Below are 16,827 nucleotides of genomic sequence, written 5' to 3'. Positions count from 1 at the left end.
TCGCGAGTAGCATCGTTTACGTATATGTACTGATAGACAAGAACATAGGAGACAGATAGGAGGAAATCAAGATTAAGACAATATCGTGGTAACAACATCCCAAATCGGGATTTATGGTTGACATTATTCCTTCTACCTGCCCAGGAGCATCCATTTCTACTCCAGCGACACCTCTATATAGCCATCTACGGCACGAGGTATCACCAAAACAAAGTAGCAGCGTCAGTATCATCCCAATTATCAATTTCCACCTCACGCTCCGAATCCGCATCACCATCACTCTCCTGCACCTTCTTCTTCTCGAGAGGACATACAGGAGATTGACGACGCTTCGGACCCGTCTCCAGACTCTTCGCCACAAGAAGCTGTTGCTGTTGATGCTGCCTACTTCTCTTCACCTTCTCTTTCTCGAAATCCGCATCACCGTCACTTTCCTGCATCTTCATCTTCTCGAAAGGATATACAGGCCATTGATCCATCTCCATAAAAAGCGGATAGTGATCCAGCTGATGCTGTTCACTTCTCTTCATAGTCTCTTTCTCGGGATCCGCATCACCATCACTTTCCTGCGGCTTCATCTTCGGAGATACAGGATACGTCGGACCCGTAGCCAGACTCCTCGCCACAAGAAGCTGATACTGTGGAAGCTGCTCACTTCCCCTCCGCTTCTGCTCCTCCTTCAGCGCGTCTTTCATCTCAGCCTGGGCAGTGTCTAGAATAGCTCCCAATTCTATCAAGGGCCGAACCAGGTTGCCCCGCAATTCTTTCAACACAGTTGCCTGCCGGTGCAGAGTACCGTAGTACCCATCGAAGTCGTCCTTCGCGACACCTGCTGGAATAGCGACGAAGTTTTTAATGTCCCGGTCTAGATTTTTCTGGCAGTGGAGCATTCGGAGGCCGAATCTCCCCTGGATCTCGTGGATGGCTGTGTAAGACATAGCTCTTGATGATGATGATGATGGAGTTAGTAATGAATGCGATGGATAATGGATATTCTTCAGTGATGGTGACTGATCAGTCCAATTGCACAATATGATGAACGAGACAGAAGAGAAGAAAACAACAGATATTTATGTCCCTCAAGCACATCATTTATCTTCTTTAATCAAGGAATATTCCTATTCTCGGAACCTTCCAATCCACCTCCAATATCGAAACACCATCCCTAACCTTAAGCTTCGGAACTTCCCATATCAAATCCACCCCCAACAAAGAACCAGTACTACTAGTAGTTAATCCCCCTCCCCCCCATCCAACCCACAAACCGAAGAAACCAAACTCTCCGCCTCACTCCCATTCCCACTCCCACTGACCAAACTCTCCGGATACTCCACCCTACAACACGCACACGCACACGCACATCCCTCCGCACACCCACAATCACTCCCATCCAGACTTGCATCCACTTCCACCTCCGTCTCGGAGTTACTGCTGCTTTCACTACTCTCCGATTCAGACTCGGTGTCAACACCCTCTTTCTCCTTCTTCCCATTGTCCTTATTCTTCTGAGTGGTGGTGATAGTGGTGGTGATAGTGGTAGTGGTGTATCCATCCGTATTCACAACTCCGCTTCTTCCAGAAGAAGAACATTCTGCATTCGCTTCGACGGCATCGATAATCACCTCGTCCCAGATATCGCGACATTTATCTCTCAAAGTGCGGGAGTACCCTCGTTCGATCATTTTGGTCATGTAGAGTTTGCGGACTTGGCTGATTTGGGTGATGGTTATGGTGGGGTTGTGTGTAGCAGTATTGGACATGGTAGTTATTCGGTGGTGTGGTTTGTGTTTGGAGGGAGGAGGAGAGTTAGTGGAGGGTTGTAGAGGGGGTTCGGTGTTGATTATTTCTAGTGTTGAATGTAGTTGTATTTGAAAGAGGAGAGTATGGATGGAAGAAGAGTAGAGGAAAGGTAATAGTAGTGGTTGAGGAGCAAGTACGAAAGACTGACGGAGAGAAAGATGGAAACGGAACGTCAATGAGGCGTCAGTTTGGGTTCCTCTGTATGGAATTGTGTTGCTAACTAGCTAACAGTATGGAATATGTGAAACGATTGCTCGGCGATGGTGAATGGGATAATATTTGTCGGTATAGCGGGTCACTTTACATCAAGAGTGTGCACGATGGGGCGAACTTAGAGGAGAATTTGTGCACGGATGCACAGTATGCATATTTAACATAACAACCACATCTAATTAAGGGAATCACCGGCTGTCCCAGAATAAATCAACAGTAGCATACATGTGCGGGATGGGCTGGAATCAGGCCAAAATCCAATCGCCTTAAACAAAGTAGAAGAACCGGGAATCACCGACTCTGCTTCGGTCGATGGGGCTGCTTGGCGTGGGTCGACTGCACTAGCGCATAGGGCTGTGGCTGTACCGTGTCGAAGGGTCGAGTCAAGAATATCATCCGAATCGATATCCCTTGCTATATAGATAGCCTTGACGAGAAGGAACATAAAACAGTCGAACATATCTTGTTAGGGCATAGCACGTGCGGCATCCTCTGCGGAGGCTTGGCGATCGATTTGGCAAACCATCGTCGAAGGTGCATGGGAAGGTCTCCGAATTGTCGCGTTTGGTCATATCCATCCTGCCTCTTAAAACTTTAAACGGGCCTCAACAAACAGAAGAGCATCTTGACAGCAAACACCGCAGTAAGAACAATACTTGCAGGAAATGCAAGAACTTTTGGAACAGTATATACAGAACGACAAAAAACCAAGTCTCCTACACAAGGCTTAAACCTCATGTGAAAAGCAACATTCCTACACTGGGCACCTAAAACAGTTATCTGGTTGACAGTTATCTGGTTGCTGGGGCATCGGTCCGATCGGTCAATTGTCGCAAGGGTATTCATATATGCACGGGCTTCGGATTGTCGCTACAGGGCAGGCATCGCTAAGGATGGCATCCGGATGGGCAATTGGCATCGCGTGGCGCTGGGATATCAGTAATCGCTGGGCATGGCTGATTGTCGCAAGGAATACAAATGGTTGCTGAAGGGCTCCGTATAGGGATGTCATGTCGCTGGGTATATAAGAGCTGGGTATAAATTGCTGCGGGGCTCGCTGGGCATACAGGTTGTCGCAAAGGGATCGTTCGTACACGGGCTTGTTGCAGGGGTTCGTTCGGGTATCATGTCGCGGGGTAGATGAAGTAATGCGGGTGTCGAAATCGCCTCGGGCAACGGTGGTGAGTGATCAGTTCTCCGGTCCATTCTTATCCGTTTTGGTCTCGACGGGCTGGTTGCTTTCGGAGGAGGAATCTGCTACAACTGCTTCGGTAACGGGGCCGTGGTAGAAGCGCTTGCCGCTGATGAACCAGTAAACCAGCGCAAACAGCAAGACAAACACCAGGAACACACAGGCGTAGTTCATCTGAGGGGGTGGTTTGGTCAGCCCAAGAGAGCACGGGTATGCAATCAGTTTCACTTACGTTGTCAGCGGTCACGGGGCGGTCCGTGGGCAGAACGAAAATAATGCTGACGAACAGCGTCCAAAGGCAGGCCCAGATATTAACGACCGTGCTGAAGATGCCCATGTGCCAAGGTCCGGGCCTGAATTGGCCAAACAGCAGCTTGCACAGAACGGGGATGCAATAACTCCAGTCCAGGGCGATAGAGCAGAGGGTGAAAACGGCATCAACGGCCGTGTACGAGCCCAGAGCGATAAGGTTGATGGCAATGCAGAAGAACACGGAGATCCAGACCGCGTAGAGCGGAGTCCCGGTCATGGGAGATACCTTGATCCAAACATTGGAAAAGGGGAGCATGCGATCACGGGAAAAAGCAAAGACGGTGCGGCCAAGCGATTGCATGGCTGTGAAGGTGACAAACTTGATGATGAGCAGAGCAGAAACGGTGAAGAAAATGGCACCGCCCTTTCCAAGGCTATTGTAGAAGATCTGTGCGACTGGCTGCTCCATCGGGGAGTTGAGAATGGCGTTGGGGTCACCCATGCAGAAGCAGAGGACAATGTTGAACAAGAAGCCAGCTAGATATGTGAACAACATGGCCATGGAGATCGCCCAAGGCGCCTTGATCTCCGGGTTGCTGATCTCCTCGGTAATATGGGCCGTGGCATCATAGTCCGTCATGGTCCAACTGACTGACAGGAAACCAAACAGCCAACTGAAACCGATAGGCTTCCAACCACTAGTCGACTCGACATGAGTGAAGACGTACGAGGCATCGTGCTTGTCGTCTGTCATAACCAGAAGCGCGATGGCACAAGCCACGAGGATGCAGACGTGGAAGATGACATAAAATTTGGTCATCTTTTCCATCCAGTATGTCGACAGAGAGTTGACCAGACCGGTGAGGAAGGTCAACCCAGCCATCACACCAACGGTAGTGGTGGTTTTGATTTCATAATTGTCAAATCCCTTGCACATCGAAACAATGGCCAAGAGCATTTGCGCACCACCATACTCGGACGACGCAACACCACAAATTTGACCGAGTAAGTTGAGCCAACCGGTCAGCCTAAACAGTATTAACATCCTCCTTCAATGTGATACATGTTCTGGGATATCGCCGTTTCATACCAACTGATCGATGGGACCCAATCATGTGGGGCAAGTCTCGAGATCGTAAAGTACCTGTCGCTTAGGGTCAGCAGCGGTCGTTGTGAGCAAACGGCGACACTTACAGGCCTCCAGAGGTCGGATAGGCAGATACAAGCTCAGCCACAGAAAGCTGCAGCGCAACTTATCAGTCTCTGTACACGATGCACTTTGCGCTGTTGTATTGGAACCTACCGCGATACACATGCACCCGGCTCCCGAAACAAGCCAACACCATACCACCGCGCTGCTTCCTCCCGCCTCGAGAGGATAGGACATGGTGGTCATGACGGTGGCAAACAGACCACTGATACTGACTGCAAATGAAAAGGTGGAAAGGTAACCGAACTCTCGCTTGAAGACGGGCTTGTAACCAAACTCTGCGGCGAGTTGGGTGTCGGCTTGATTCGTACCGGCGATGCGGACCTTTTCGAGCTCGGCGCCGTCGGTCATCATGGCTGGATTCGCGGCTGCTTTGATGTCTGCCATGATTGCTTGTCGGTTATGCAGCGTGGTTGAGGCAAACTGGACAGGACAAGCTCAGTAGGAACCGTTAACTGCAGAAGAACAAAAAACGAAAAAAAAAAAACTTTCAAGGGACGGCGAAAAGATTTTAAAGTGCATGCAAGTGTCAGCGACAATGAATCCGGTCTAAGATATATCCGGCATAGTGGCATATCGGCAGGATCAAGTTGCGCGTCGGTGGGACGAATAATAACGAAGCTTAATGGTCAACCGACTCAGCGACCTGGTAAGCTTCGCCGGCGGGTCGTATAGAATACCGCTATGTACTGGGGCTAGGTTCCTGTGCCGGACTGTCCCTCTATCTTTCTAGATATGCTAACTTGCTAAGGGCATGAGGCACAGGCACAGGGGAAGTGGACTCTGGTGGATCACCATGACATCCCGTCTTCGTTTCCTGCTCGTTTCGCGGGACTGCTTTCCTACACCCAGTTTAGCGGGTGCGCCGGACTCCCAATCCAAAACCTTCCCAATGGCCAGCCGTCCTGCGCCGGCGCTCATTTCCCAGAGGCTCTCCTCGCCTATCGGCGCCCCTGATTGGTGTTAACCGTTAGCCACGACGCCACGTGGGACCCCCGGTACCGCTGATGTCATCGCACGGGCCTGGGGGACTGTTAACTCGGCTAACATGCCTCGTTGGTGACAATAGAAACAGCTGGAAAGGCAGAGTAAATTGCTTGTGAAAGTGGAATGAATCGTACGCATCCTGGCTGTGATTTTACGTGATTCTCTCAGGTAACCTCGAGAATAGGGGAGAGACGGGACAGCCCACCGCAGCGAAGTCATTAATCGGACATAATATCTTGGTGGGACATTGCTGGCTTAGCTAACTGGCTTATCTTGCAGTTGGGCAAGGTCATTGGCGGACAGTCCGATAGGAGTGCGTCTTAGCTGCAGAGACGGCAAGGCTTGTCTTACTGGCCAGATAAGGTATCGGGGCATATCCTTCCGGTGCTGACCATGACCGACGCAGTAAAGATGAGCACTTTCGGAGCAGCTCGTCGTTGTCACGTGCAACGGTACCGGAACAGGCAAACTTTTCCAGGATCCCTGGCACTCAGCCGTCTTGTATAATCATGCTATTTCATACTCTTACGCTATCCCAACAATGGATTGGTCGACATTGTCAAAGGTTCCATCGTCATAGTTTCGGGAAACTGTCACTATATCGGGAAGCATTAGTTACGGTCCATGATAGAAAAGCGGTGCTTATCTGCGATTGTCCGGTTCGCGACCGTGTCTCCGACTCTCAATTATCAAGCCCGAACAATAGTCTGCAGACCCATTGGTTGATACTGGCAATGAGCAGGTCCTCGTATGATCAGCGACCCGGCTAGATCGGTTGCCTGCCCGTGTTCCGTCTGTAGAGCCTCGACATATCAGGACTTACTCCACATGGGACGGTCCGTTGACCCTGATCAGGAGCGGGGACGGCTGCATTTCCAGTATGGGGTTTCGGTCGGAGATCACGTAGATAGCGGGTTTATCGATTAGTAGATATGGGTATCAATTAAAGATAGCTGGAGATGTGATAAGACGATGACACACGTTGATGGAAGATGAATTGGTAATGGTGAGTTGATGACAAGATTAAGAGGAGAGGGATGAGGTGAGGTGAAAGTGGCAGGCACTCGGTCACCTGAGACGGCGTGACTTCTACAAACAGCTCAAACAATACAGGGTTCTCATATTCATAGCTATACACTGAAAGATCTTGTCCGATGGAATATTCGCGAATTTCAGCACACTTTCTATGCCATCGTGCATCATTTCCTACCATGTGAATATAACGATAAAACCCCAAATATGGTCTAGAGCAACCGCATCCTCTTCGCAAGCAAGCAACAGACCACGACAAACGCACACATGCACCCTACAATGCCGAAGAACCATCCGAGATTGTTCACATCCTGTCCAGGTACCTCAACGTTCATACCAAACAACCCAGTGACCATGTGCAAGGGGACAAAAATGGTCGCCAGGATGGTCACCTTACTCAAGACGGCGTTGACATCGTAACTCAACCGGATATTGTTGACGCTCAACTGGGCCAGAAAGTTGGACTGCGACCGTCCCACAATCTCATCGAAATGTGACAAACTGGTCAGTGTGGTTACAAGATGGTCCTGCACGTCGCCCAGATACACCAAGAGATCGCCTTCCGGGAACATTGGATTTCTGTCCTTCGCCTGACAGCGCTTGACGAAGCCACTTAAGACGTCGTATTTACCAGTCAGGCACCGGATGAGCTGAGTGATACTTTTGCGGAGGCTATCGAGTTGCGGAATGAGCGCTTTGACGTCGTCGACGCGGGCAATGAAAACTTGATCTTCGATCGCATCGGCTTCACGCTCGGCTGCGCGCATGTACGGTTCGAATTCATCGATGATCTCGTCGCTGTTGTTTGGTTTAGTCAGTGTTCGGGACGACTAGAACAGCAAGTAGCGGACATACATGAGGGCGTAGCAGATCCAATCACTCGACACGAGATGTGTGTCCTGAGTCCGACGGATCCGGTCCCGGACTCGGGCGATGTGATGACACCCACTAGGAGAGAAGGTCACCGTGGCATTCTTGAACACCAGTATGTAGAACCCTGCGGAGCCGGGAATGGACGATGATGCTTTGAGGCTTCGAGAACTCTTCTGGTCGTCACTGGGCAGCAGGGTTTGGAAGGAGATCAGATAGTAGTTCCGAAACGCTTCAATCTTCTCGCGCGGTTCTCGAGTCGCAATGTCCTCTGCCGTCAGAGGATGGATGGACAATGCCTGGCACACAGTGCTGACCTCTTCCTCCGTCGCATCGCAGATGTCAACCCACCACGTGTCCGGCTCTGAGCCTTTCGTATCAGCAGACAGAGTGGACTGCTCGATGAGCAGACCTTCCCAGGTGGACGAGGTGACGACCTTCTGGGTCCGACAGGAGAAGTGGGAGAACCGGTGGAGTCCCTTGGTGTCCATTTTGCGAGTCCAGACTGAGCGGTCACCTCAGAGAGCGAAAGAGCGACAAAACCACAGCCGATACACGAAGGACGTAACCACACGAAAACGCGAAAAGCCAGAGAAGGGCAGAAAAGGCGTACATTCAGCCCATTCTATGATATAAACGCCTGTTGACTGATCGAACAAGCAAAACGTCAAAGATCGACACGGTTTTCATCCGTGAACGCCTGGGCCGGGGTAGAAGGAAAGCGAGCGAATTTACTTCTCCAAAGAAAATAGCAGAAAACAGGACATCCACGTTGCGCCAGGCCAGGGGTCAACTGATATTTCACAGATTCCAGCAGCAGCCTTGTAGGGCTGAGGGAGCGGGCCCCTTTCCCCTCCCGACCAGCCAATAGTGGATCCCCACCGCAAAGTCTTCCGGCTGCCCTGCCCAGTCACCCTTTGCATCTGGCGCAAATTGACCCAGCCAGCCCTTCTGGTTGGCTAGCCCGTGGGGACCCCGTGGACAGCATTCGGAAAGTCGGAAGGCAGGATTTGGTAAGATCATCGGGCTCAGGCAGCATTTCACCATGGGCCTTCCTGAATGGGATTAGACGATTCTATCTAAAGATCCAATGTCGTTGGCGCGGTGCAACGTTTACCCCCGCTGCTGTGGCTCGGAGGAGACCCGTTGGGGATGACGATAGCAGGCTGCCACCTTGGCAATGGCGCAGGCAAATGAAATATAATCTCAACAGAAGTGCCGTGGCTGGTTTCTCCCACTTTCAAGGATCATGTCTTGATCATTTGTCAACCTTGAAGTTTAGAAATACTCTACCATATTGCAAAGACTTTTGCTCGTTGAGAGAAACATACGCCCGCCCCTAACCGAGATGTCCTCCTCTATCATGTAAGATGCAGCATAATGATTAATTAACTTTGCTAGCGAGCTGACCGGTTTCAAACAGATCCGCCGTAGGGGTCGTGTGGAGATATGTCTGGTTTCTGGCACTTCGTCCATTGGCCATCCTTGTGCTGACGGGTGCAACCATATCCCTTATTCGATCTGGTCTTTCCATTTGCAAGGATATCCCCTCCATGGCGTATGAAATGTGAGTATTTCATTGAATTGAGAGGTTGGCAATTCCAGCTAATTCTGATGGCCCCAGTTTCATGTGGTTCACCTCATAATCGGATGGCGAGGGGATGTGTCAATAGTTGCATTACGTACCGGAGCAAAGGATCTTGGCGTTGATTTGTCATGGTTGTATTGTGCCATAAGAAGCGAGTTACTACTGCATTGCATATGTACATTGTCTGCTTTTTCTGCAAGCATTTGCTGTTCGATTATGTGTCATATTTATTGGAGTCAGTGTTGATTCAAGCTGTCATTGTTGATTGAAAGCATGGAACCTGTCATGGTGTGCCTATAAATGTCTAATGATTGATAATCAGAAAATGTCACACTTGCTAACTTAGCAAGGAATTCCATCTCTTTAGGACGATAACATGATTGCATCACATCTAACAATAATCACATAGTGTTTCCCTGAATGAAGACATCGATCCGCCGCTTGCGAGGGTCACATGACGCAGGTGTATTTCCAAAGGATATGCCGATAGGGTAGGATTCAAAAATAGAATGAAGGAAAATCATAGAATGAAATAGAAGAGATTGCTCACTGTCGTCCACAGCACAGACTATCAGGGATTCGGGTGATCAAGCCACCGGTCATGCCATCCATCGAGGAAGAACTACTTAGATGTCAGCGTAGGACGTCAATAATATCGTGCGCAACTATTACCACAATGAAAACCGGTCGCTGGCAACCAAAAACGGACCTGGAAGAAGCACCTAGAATGAACCAATCAGCTGCGATGACTTTCGAAGCAAAGCACCCACTACTTCAACCAATCATCGATCACCGCTCTGATCAAGTTGATACCTTACAGCCTGAGGCCTCAATACATCCTCTGTCGGCCAAGCAATCAAACCAACCGCGCTCATCCAATCCCATTTGATATTCCTCCGCATCAATCCAACACAACCCAAAACCACAATGGACAGCCTCAACTTCCCCTCTGAGGACCGCACTTTCCTAGAACCTCACCTCCCACCCAAAGATGGCAAAACATCATCCCCATCTCTCCCCTTCACCACCCTCACCTTCGCCACATCCCTCGACTCACAATTAGCTCTCTCCCCGGGCACCCGGACCGTACTGTCCGGCCCGCAATCCAAAGCCATGACGCACTATCTACGCTCGCGCCACGACGCCATTCTCATCGGCGTAGGCACCGCCGTGGCCGACAACCCCGGATTGAACTGTCGATTGGCAGGGGTCGGTGGCTACGGCTCCGAAGGTTTGGCGGGCCAACCCCGACCAATCATCATCGATCCCTCAGCCAGATGGGAGTTCACGGCGCAGTCGAAGATCTTCGAACTGGCGAGGAATGGGCGCGGAAGGGCCCCGTTTATTATTACGGCGGCGGAGACGGTACCTCCGGCGGCGCAGAGGGAGGTTCTGGAGAGTCATGGGGGGAAGTTTATTGCGTTGCCGGTGGGGATTGACGACTCCAATGGTGCGCATCGGATTGATTGGACGGCGTTGTTGGAGTGTCTTGTGCGGGAGGGACTGAAGAGTGTGATGATTGAAGGGGGTGGGTCGATTATTAACTCGTTGCTTGAGCCCGGGTGTCAGGCTTTGGTGGATTCGGTGATTGTTACGATTGCTCCGACTTGGTTGGGGCAGGGAGGTGTGGTGGTTTCGCCGAGGAGGAGGGTTGAGGGAGGTGTAGCTGTTCCAGCTTCGAGGTTGACTGGGGTGAAGTGGTATCCGTTTGGGGAGGATGTGGTGCTTTGTGGGAGGATTAAGGGGGAGGTTTAGGGCGGTTGAGTTCGTTGAAACGAAATCAGATTGATTCATTATAGAGAAGATGTTTCGTGAATCAGAATCTTTTCCAATCTATCAGACTTCCCTCTTCCAGCATTCCCACAATAGCCAGTATATTGTCCATGCAGTCGAAGAGATACTGCCGAACACGCAGTGCTTCACTTTCTGGAATCCGCTCCTCCAGTTTCAAACAGCGCCTCTTCCAGGCCGTTTTCTTCACTGGAAGGCCTTTTATCTCGAAGAAGAAGTTGTTGACGATTCTGCAGTACCAGAAGGTATTACTCACACGGATACCCAATGCCTGCTCAGCAGTGGCCACGGTGTGAGATGGGAGATAATCAAAGATCATGTCAAGAATCTCTATCGGCAGCTTGCGTGCTAAGAGGGGTATCTGCACTTCCTCTTTCCCGCGGGATTGATAGAGTCTCTTCTTCCAAATGCGCCGTTTGCCTTGTTGAATAGCGACGAAAATTGCACTCGAAACGCACTTTGTGCGGACAGGATCTAGTGCAATCATGGTATTGTTATCAAAAGGTACAAGATTACATATACTGCCTTGACAACACCCAAGACTTACCTTCCGCAAACATCCAATGTCTCCAACGCCTGCATGGGCTACCGATCACACAGCGCCTAAACCGAAGGGCAGCTAGGACAGCAGGTAGGTTACTTTCCGCGAAGCGTCCTAAGGCATGGTGCGAGAGCAGTTCCCAGCAGCGGGCATGGACGGCACAACCTACCCAATCCGCTGGAGACCGTTTCGTAGCCTTATCCCTACAATAGACTTTCGGTTTGATATAGACTCTTTGCCCCTCGACTGTGATAGGAACACGCAACGCCGAGATACAATGGGATGCGATGTATGTGCCGGACACTTGGTATGTGGATGTTGCTTCCCTATGGAGGACTAAGACCCACCGTCAGCTTCAGGAAATGGCACCCTCAGCGAGTCATATAAACAATGCTCACTCATCCGTTGCCACATCCACCATTGATTCGGTACATATCTTGATTCGAACTCGCGTTCGTCTACGCCCTCATCCTTAGCGACAGATTTGTAGTTTGGAAGACGAGGGTAACTTTCGTCCCCCTGGGCCTTGAAGAAGGAAGGGTAGTGGCTCGAAGAGGAATAGAAGGTGAAGCCGCAGATATAGCAGCAACAAACACGTTCGAAGAATGCACAAAATTGATTGACTTGGGCAGAATGCTCTTCCCAGCCTTTCGCTAAGAATTGTGGTGGAATGGAGCTGTTGCTCACCTGGTCCCCCATAGTGATGCTGGGTTAATGTTGAGAGGGGAGATCGACCATGATATATATGTAGTAGATGCTGTTCCTTGGATGCCATCAGCAATATGAAGGCGGGAATACATTCCCGGCCTATAGAATGAATCAGCCTTCATGCGCCTCATACGCTTCAGCCTAGTGAATTAGAGGACGCTTGGCTGGCTACACTGGAACCGCGGCTTGAGTGGCTCCATGAACCTAGTAGTTCAACGCTTTCTGGGCAATCCATCCATGGTGGAAATTACATTAGCGTAAGGGTAACCTTCCTTATGACTTCATTCTCTACCAAGCCCCGCCTCTTCCAGGTACATGTGGCCGGAGCTATGGTCGTACCTTTCGCATGACATGCTTGGGTGACAAAGGTCAAGGTGTATAAGCTTGGAAGGCGCCGTCTCGTCCAATCAATCACAATGCTGTGTTTCATTTCCGATGATGCAAGATAGTACCATTTCGGGGTACATACTTTATGGAGATGGGTATAATTTGAGACATTTTGAGGCTATGAGCGACCATTCCTACAGATCACTTTTTTCAAGACACTATGTCTCACTTCCCAAAACTGGTGTGGCTTGCCCATGCGGGTTCTTCCTCTCAAGACTTGCTTTGTTTCGGAGTCTTCCAGGATGCATTTCTCAGAACAAAGTAATCATTCTGGGGCGTTTGGCACAAAGAAGTACAGATCTTAGCTGCGCCACCATGTGATGATTGGCTGACGGTACAAGCCAATAAGCCATCTATAGACCTTTGGGAGATTCCATCAAATGCTCCCTAGTATCAGGTCGCCAAGGATTTGTCGATAGTCTAGCCAATACAAGTTCAGATTTTGTATGCCACAGGAAAGTCTCAATGCCAATCAGAAACTACCAAGATCGTGTCCTACACAGAATAATAATATTGAGTGGAATATTCCAGGAGACTAGAAACATCACCAACCCTAAATCGAAGTGCGTCTATAAGTAGCTTTGATTCTGTGGAAATTATGAGCATCTTCACACATCGCTACAGGCCCACAGGTTCTACGACATCGCATACGCTAACATCCCGTCGACTACCACGATGTCTGTTTGTCTGATTCCTGACGTCTGGGAGGAAATTTGCCAGCATCTCCAGCGCGGAGACCTTCACAACATTTGCTTGACATCCCGCACATTGAATCATATTGGCACGCTCTATCTCTATCGAAGGATTCAGTGGGATTGGAATGACAAGAATTCCCGAAAACGAATCATGGAGCTGTGGACAACTCTGATGCAAGATGAAGGCAAACGCAGACGCTTGTGTGGCTACGTCCAAGAGGTGCAGTTACAGATGCGCAGTCCTCCTGAGGGGACTGCGGCAATCTTGAAAAGCCCTGAAATCCAAAAGCGTTATCGTCGCCGTGCATCTGAAGTGAAGATGCCCTTTTATTGGGAAATGAACTATCTCCGAGGTGTTGTGAGTAGTGTCATTCAAGACCACAAGGTCCGCGAAGCATGGGACAAGTATATCGTAGCGCGGAACCCCTACGCCTTGGTGGCCCTCCTCCTACCTTTCCTCCATAATCTGAGATCTCTTCAGCTTGATTACTTGTTCCTCATCAAAGGCGGACTTCCTGCAGAAATGATTAACTACCTTACCTCTGGTACAAAGATCGAGTCCGCCGAGTTGCGGAATAACCTTGGCCACCTCGAAACCATGGATTATGGAACCAACGCAGTGAACCTCAACCTTACAACTCGGTTTGAATCCGAACGCCAATATAATCTGCGTCACTATGCAACCCAATTCATCCCAATATTCCGATTACAGAATGTCAAGCACCTTCGGATCTGGCTCCGTAGCTGGAATAACCTTCATCTCAAGCGGCTTATAGGATTCGAGACGGACTACACGGCCCTTGAATCTCTCGTCCTGGACCACATTTCAGTCAAGGAATGTTCGTTCCTCGAAATTTTACAAGGAATGAAAAACCTTCGCAGTCTTCACCTTGGTTTCAACGTTGAAGACAGAACTCATTGGGTAGAATCTCAAAGACCTACCCAAGCGGATCAAGCACGTCTGTCGAATGGCCTGCAGGCGCTATACAAGTGCCTAGAGCACCTCTCGATCAGTCTTCACACGACACCAGATGATCGGGAGCAAGTCAGTGAGGATATAGTCTTTAAGGCCCTTTTCGAAAACTTGACGGCTGAATTTTTCCGGAGCTTTACTCGGCTCAAGACACTCGAGTTGCCGATTCGGATACTCAACGGATTCGAGGATATCGCTGAGGTTGGTATCAATCGAGAATTGCCAGCAACACTGGAAAGGCTTGGCCTACGGTGGGACTTCCGCCACATGGGAATGTTCAAGGAGGAGAAACCAGATACAGTGGGCGACTTGAAGGAGATTGTGGCGGAATTTCTTCAGTCGCCGGGCCGTCACCTGCGGGTGCCTCTCTTGCAGGAGGTGATTATTCGCCTCTGGGTCAGCGATGATGAGCTGGATAAGACATTGAAAGATTGTGACGACTTGATCGAGGAGTTCAACATCCACGTGGGTGTTCGCTTCGACCTCATGCGGCCAGGACTGTGGACCAAAGGGCCTTGATTCAACGATGATCCTTGGATATATGCGGATTTCGGGCAAGAAAATCGACGATAATCCACTCCAACTCAACAGATCTTTGAACTACATGCTTTGAATTCCATGCTAGCCGCACATATGCTCATCATATGAAGCAGTAATATCACTAGCATCCCACTATACCACCAAACTGCAGTTCATCAACTCAAGGAATCCATTCAGGTACATTTTTTTACCTCGTTCTCGTGGCCAGGGCTATTTGTGCTACTCAATATCCTTGCAAGCCCTTGAAACACATTTTGAGACTGACTATCCCGAACCATAATTTTCTGACCTTTCTCATTATTCTCACTATCTTGACCAGACTGCATGACATATTTCTCGTCGAAAGTATGCCCCATTTGTACTACAAGAATGCAATACGGAATATGACATAGCCTCGATCCTACGTAATAGATACATACCTATTATTATGCTGTAATAAATGATCTAACATACATAAACTCTCAATCTCACCACTTTACAGAGACTTCAATTCAATAATACGCTGTTCGTATGAAACCAAGAATACCAAATAGTCTGTCGCATCGAAACCCCGACAAACGCCACTGTATCATTGATTCTGCCAATTAAAACCACCATGATCGCATCATCTGTCGTCCAACATCAACTTATTACCGTAAATCCAAGATTATACATCCAGCAAGGCAATCTCCTCCCTCCCCACACCTTACTTATCTACTACAATCCCCCAGCAGAAAACAAAAAATAAACTCACAAACCCTGCAAATCCCCGTATCGCACGTGCCCCCACCCGCAGCCTCGTATCACGCCTCACCCAATCAGCATAGCCACCTCATCCATCCCGAACCACACAAACACGAGACGAGGCGGAGTAATCCGCATGACTATGCCCAGCCTAGCAGTAGCCTCGTGCAATAGCAACAAGGCTGAGGCTCAGCAGTATATATAATATAACGAACCCTATTTCAACTCCATTACCATGCTACAATGCAACTCTTATATACATACATATAACTCAAGCTCTATATATATATATCGTGCAAAACATAGACAACTAAGGTATCTTCCGACAAGACAATCTCCACACTCCACATCATCTGAGATAATAGCTACATCTTCAACATAAATACAACCAACTATATCCCCCACATCCGTGCACAAATCCAAGACAATGTGCTTCTCCTCATCCTCTAACGAACCGGCTTCCCCGTACCGTCCTCGACCTATGACCACATCTACCACCTACGGTGCATCTTCTTCGCGACCTGCTCAGGGGTCAGCGTGGTCTCGACGATCAAAAACACCAAGGACAGGAGGCGGTCGGTATTATGGAGGAGGCTATGTTCCTGGCGCAACTTGTGGCGGAGGGGGAGTGGGCGCCAGCTGTGGTGGTGGTGGAGGAGGTGGTGGAGGCGGCGGAGGGGGAGGCTGTGGAGGAGGAGGCGGTGGTGGGGGAGGAAGCTGAAGCTGAAGCTGTGTCGTGATGATGTTGTTCATTTTGGTTGGGTTGTTGTTGTTGTTATTGTACAGTGGGTTTGGGGGATGCTCTGGTGATTGATGTTTGGGTAGATTATTTTCAGATGTTTAGGGTTTATATGCGTTGTTTTAATGGGAGTATTGATATGGGGTATGATCTATTAAGATATATTGCCTTGAGCTGACTTTGTGAAGAATAATCTGTAGCAAGAGGAGCTGAATGAGTTATGTGTCTCTCTGAGATATACTGTATTCAGCGACGAAGTACTATGATTCCTTAGTAGTGAATGTGCTTATTCGATGTTATTAACAGTGCAATGAGACAAATGCGCAATTCGAGGCCTCTCGGAACTCGGAATGGAGGCACATTCTGGGCGCTCATTAGCAACCATCACACAGCCCAAACCCCACAAGGTAGGAGAAAATCTTCTTGCGGGTATTTCAATACCCCTTCATAGGGTAGATAAAATACCCTATTGTCCTACTAACCCTCAATATGTTCCCCAATGTGCACTGCCGGAATAGAAATATCCGACAAACAGCCGCCGCGACCCTCGGAATATCCGTCAATATCCAACTCTACCAATGGCACA

The 16,827-nt window shown here is 49.4% G+C and overlaps 8 protein-coding genes across 8 annotated transcripts; 4 read left to right on the top strand and 4 right to left on the bottom strand.

Moving 5' to 3' along the window:
* Positions 1 to 200: 200 nt before the first annotated feature.
* On the bottom strand, positions 201 to 1,760 carry ASPBRDRAFT_28186 (uncharacterized protein; the record flags this gene model as incomplete). The annotated part of the gene is made up of 3 exons (XM_067622482.1): positions 201 to 1,010; positions 1,266 to 1,335; positions 1,375 to 1,760. 3 exons carry the CDS (start codon positions 1,758 to 1,760, stop codon positions 201 to 203), a joined length of 1,266 nt encoding a protein of 421 aa, XP_067482483.1.
* A 1,353-nt stretch (positions 1,761 to 3,113) lies between these two features.
* On the bottom strand, positions 3,114 to 5,342 carry ASPBRDRAFT_480316 (uncharacterized protein). The gene is made up of 5 exons (XM_067626003.1): positions 4,761 to 5,342; positions 4,652 to 4,698; positions 4,548 to 4,601; positions 3,438 to 4,485; positions 3,114 to 3,379 (listed from the first exon to the last, which is right to left on the bottom strand). The coding sequence occupies exons 1-5, from the start codon at positions 5,052 to 5,054 to the stop codon at positions 3,203 to 3,205; spliced, it is 1,620 nt and encodes a 539-aa protein (XP_067482482.1). The 5' UTR covers positions 5,055 to 5,342; the 3' UTR covers positions 3,114 to 3,202.
* Positions 5,343 to 6,898: 1,556 nt separating this feature from the next.
* ASPBRDRAFT_53170 (magnesium transporter CorA family protein) lies at positions 6,899 to 8,047 on the bottom strand (the record flags this gene model as incomplete). The annotated part of the gene is made up of 2 exons (XM_067627017.1): positions 6,899 to 7,484; positions 7,542 to 8,047. The coding sequence occupies 2 exons, from the start codon at positions 8,045 to 8,047 to the stop codon at positions 6,899 to 6,901; spliced, it is 1,092 nt and encodes a 363-aa protein (XP_067482481.1).
* A 750-nt stretch (positions 8,048 to 8,797) lies between these two features.
* Positions 8,798 to 9,667, top strand: ASPBRDRAFT_40512 (uncharacterized protein). The gene is made up of 3 exons (XM_067624370.1): positions 8,798 to 8,921; positions 8,980 to 9,123; positions 9,181 to 9,667. Exons 1-3 carry the CDS (start codon positions 8,905 to 8,907, stop codon positions 9,200 to 9,202), a joined length of 183 nt encoding a protein of 60 aa, XP_067482480.1. The 5' UTR covers positions 8,798 to 8,904; the 3' UTR covers positions 9,203 to 9,667.
* A 43-nt stretch (positions 9,668 to 9,710) lies between these two features.
* On the top strand, positions 9,711 to 10,981 carry ASPBRDRAFT_40509 (RibD family protein). The gene has a single exon (XM_067624369.1). It carries the CDS (start codon positions 10,072 to 10,074, stop codon positions 10,897 to 10,899), a length of 828 nt encoding a protein of 275 aa, XP_067482479.1. The 5' UTR covers positions 9,711 to 10,071; the 3' UTR covers positions 10,900 to 10,981.
* A 466-nt stretch (positions 10,982 to 11,447) lies between these two features.
* On the bottom strand, positions 11,448 to 12,175 carry ASPBRDRAFT_120644 (uncharacterized protein; the record flags this gene model as incomplete). The annotated part of the gene is made up of 2 exons (XM_067617370.1): positions 11,448 to 11,812; positions 11,875 to 12,175. 2 exons carry the CDS (start codon positions 12,173 to 12,175, stop codon positions 11,448 to 11,450), a joined length of 666 nt encoding a protein of 221 aa, XP_067482478.1.
* A 1,071-nt stretch (positions 12,176 to 13,246) lies between these two features.
* On the top strand, positions 13,247 to 14,758 carry ASPBRDRAFT_118617 (uncharacterized protein; the record flags this gene model as incomplete). Its single annotated transcript, XM_067617184.1, has 1 exon — positions 13,247 to 14,758. One exon carries the CDS (start codon positions 13,247 to 13,249, stop codon positions 14,756 to 14,758), a length of 1,512 nt encoding a protein of 503 aa, XP_067482477.1.
* A 1,171-nt stretch (positions 14,759 to 15,929) lies between these two features.
* Positions 15,930 to 16,386, top strand: ASPBRDRAFT_205234 (uncharacterized protein; the record flags this gene model as incomplete). Its single annotated transcript, XM_067621731.1, has 2 exons — positions 15,930 to 15,967; positions 16,032 to 16,386. The coding sequence occupies 2 exons, from the start codon at positions 15,930 to 15,932 to the stop codon at positions 16,240 to 16,242; spliced, it is 249 nt and encodes an 82-aa protein (XP_067482476.1). The 3' UTR covers positions 16,243 to 16,386.
* Between the last annotated feature and the right edge of the window lie 441 nt (positions 16,387 to 16,827).

This window comes from Aspergillus brasiliensis (assembly GCF_001889945.1).
Source record: "Aspergillus brasiliensis CBS 101740 unplaced genomic scaffold ASPBRscaffold_3, whole genome shotgun sequence".
Lineage (NCBI taxonomy): Eukaryota > Fungi > Ascomycota > Eurotiomycetes > Eurotiales > Aspergillaceae > Aspergillus > Aspergillus brasiliensis.
The sequence above is the reverse complement of the archived record's forward strand: the minus strand, read 5'-3'. Positions and strand labels throughout refer to the sequence as shown.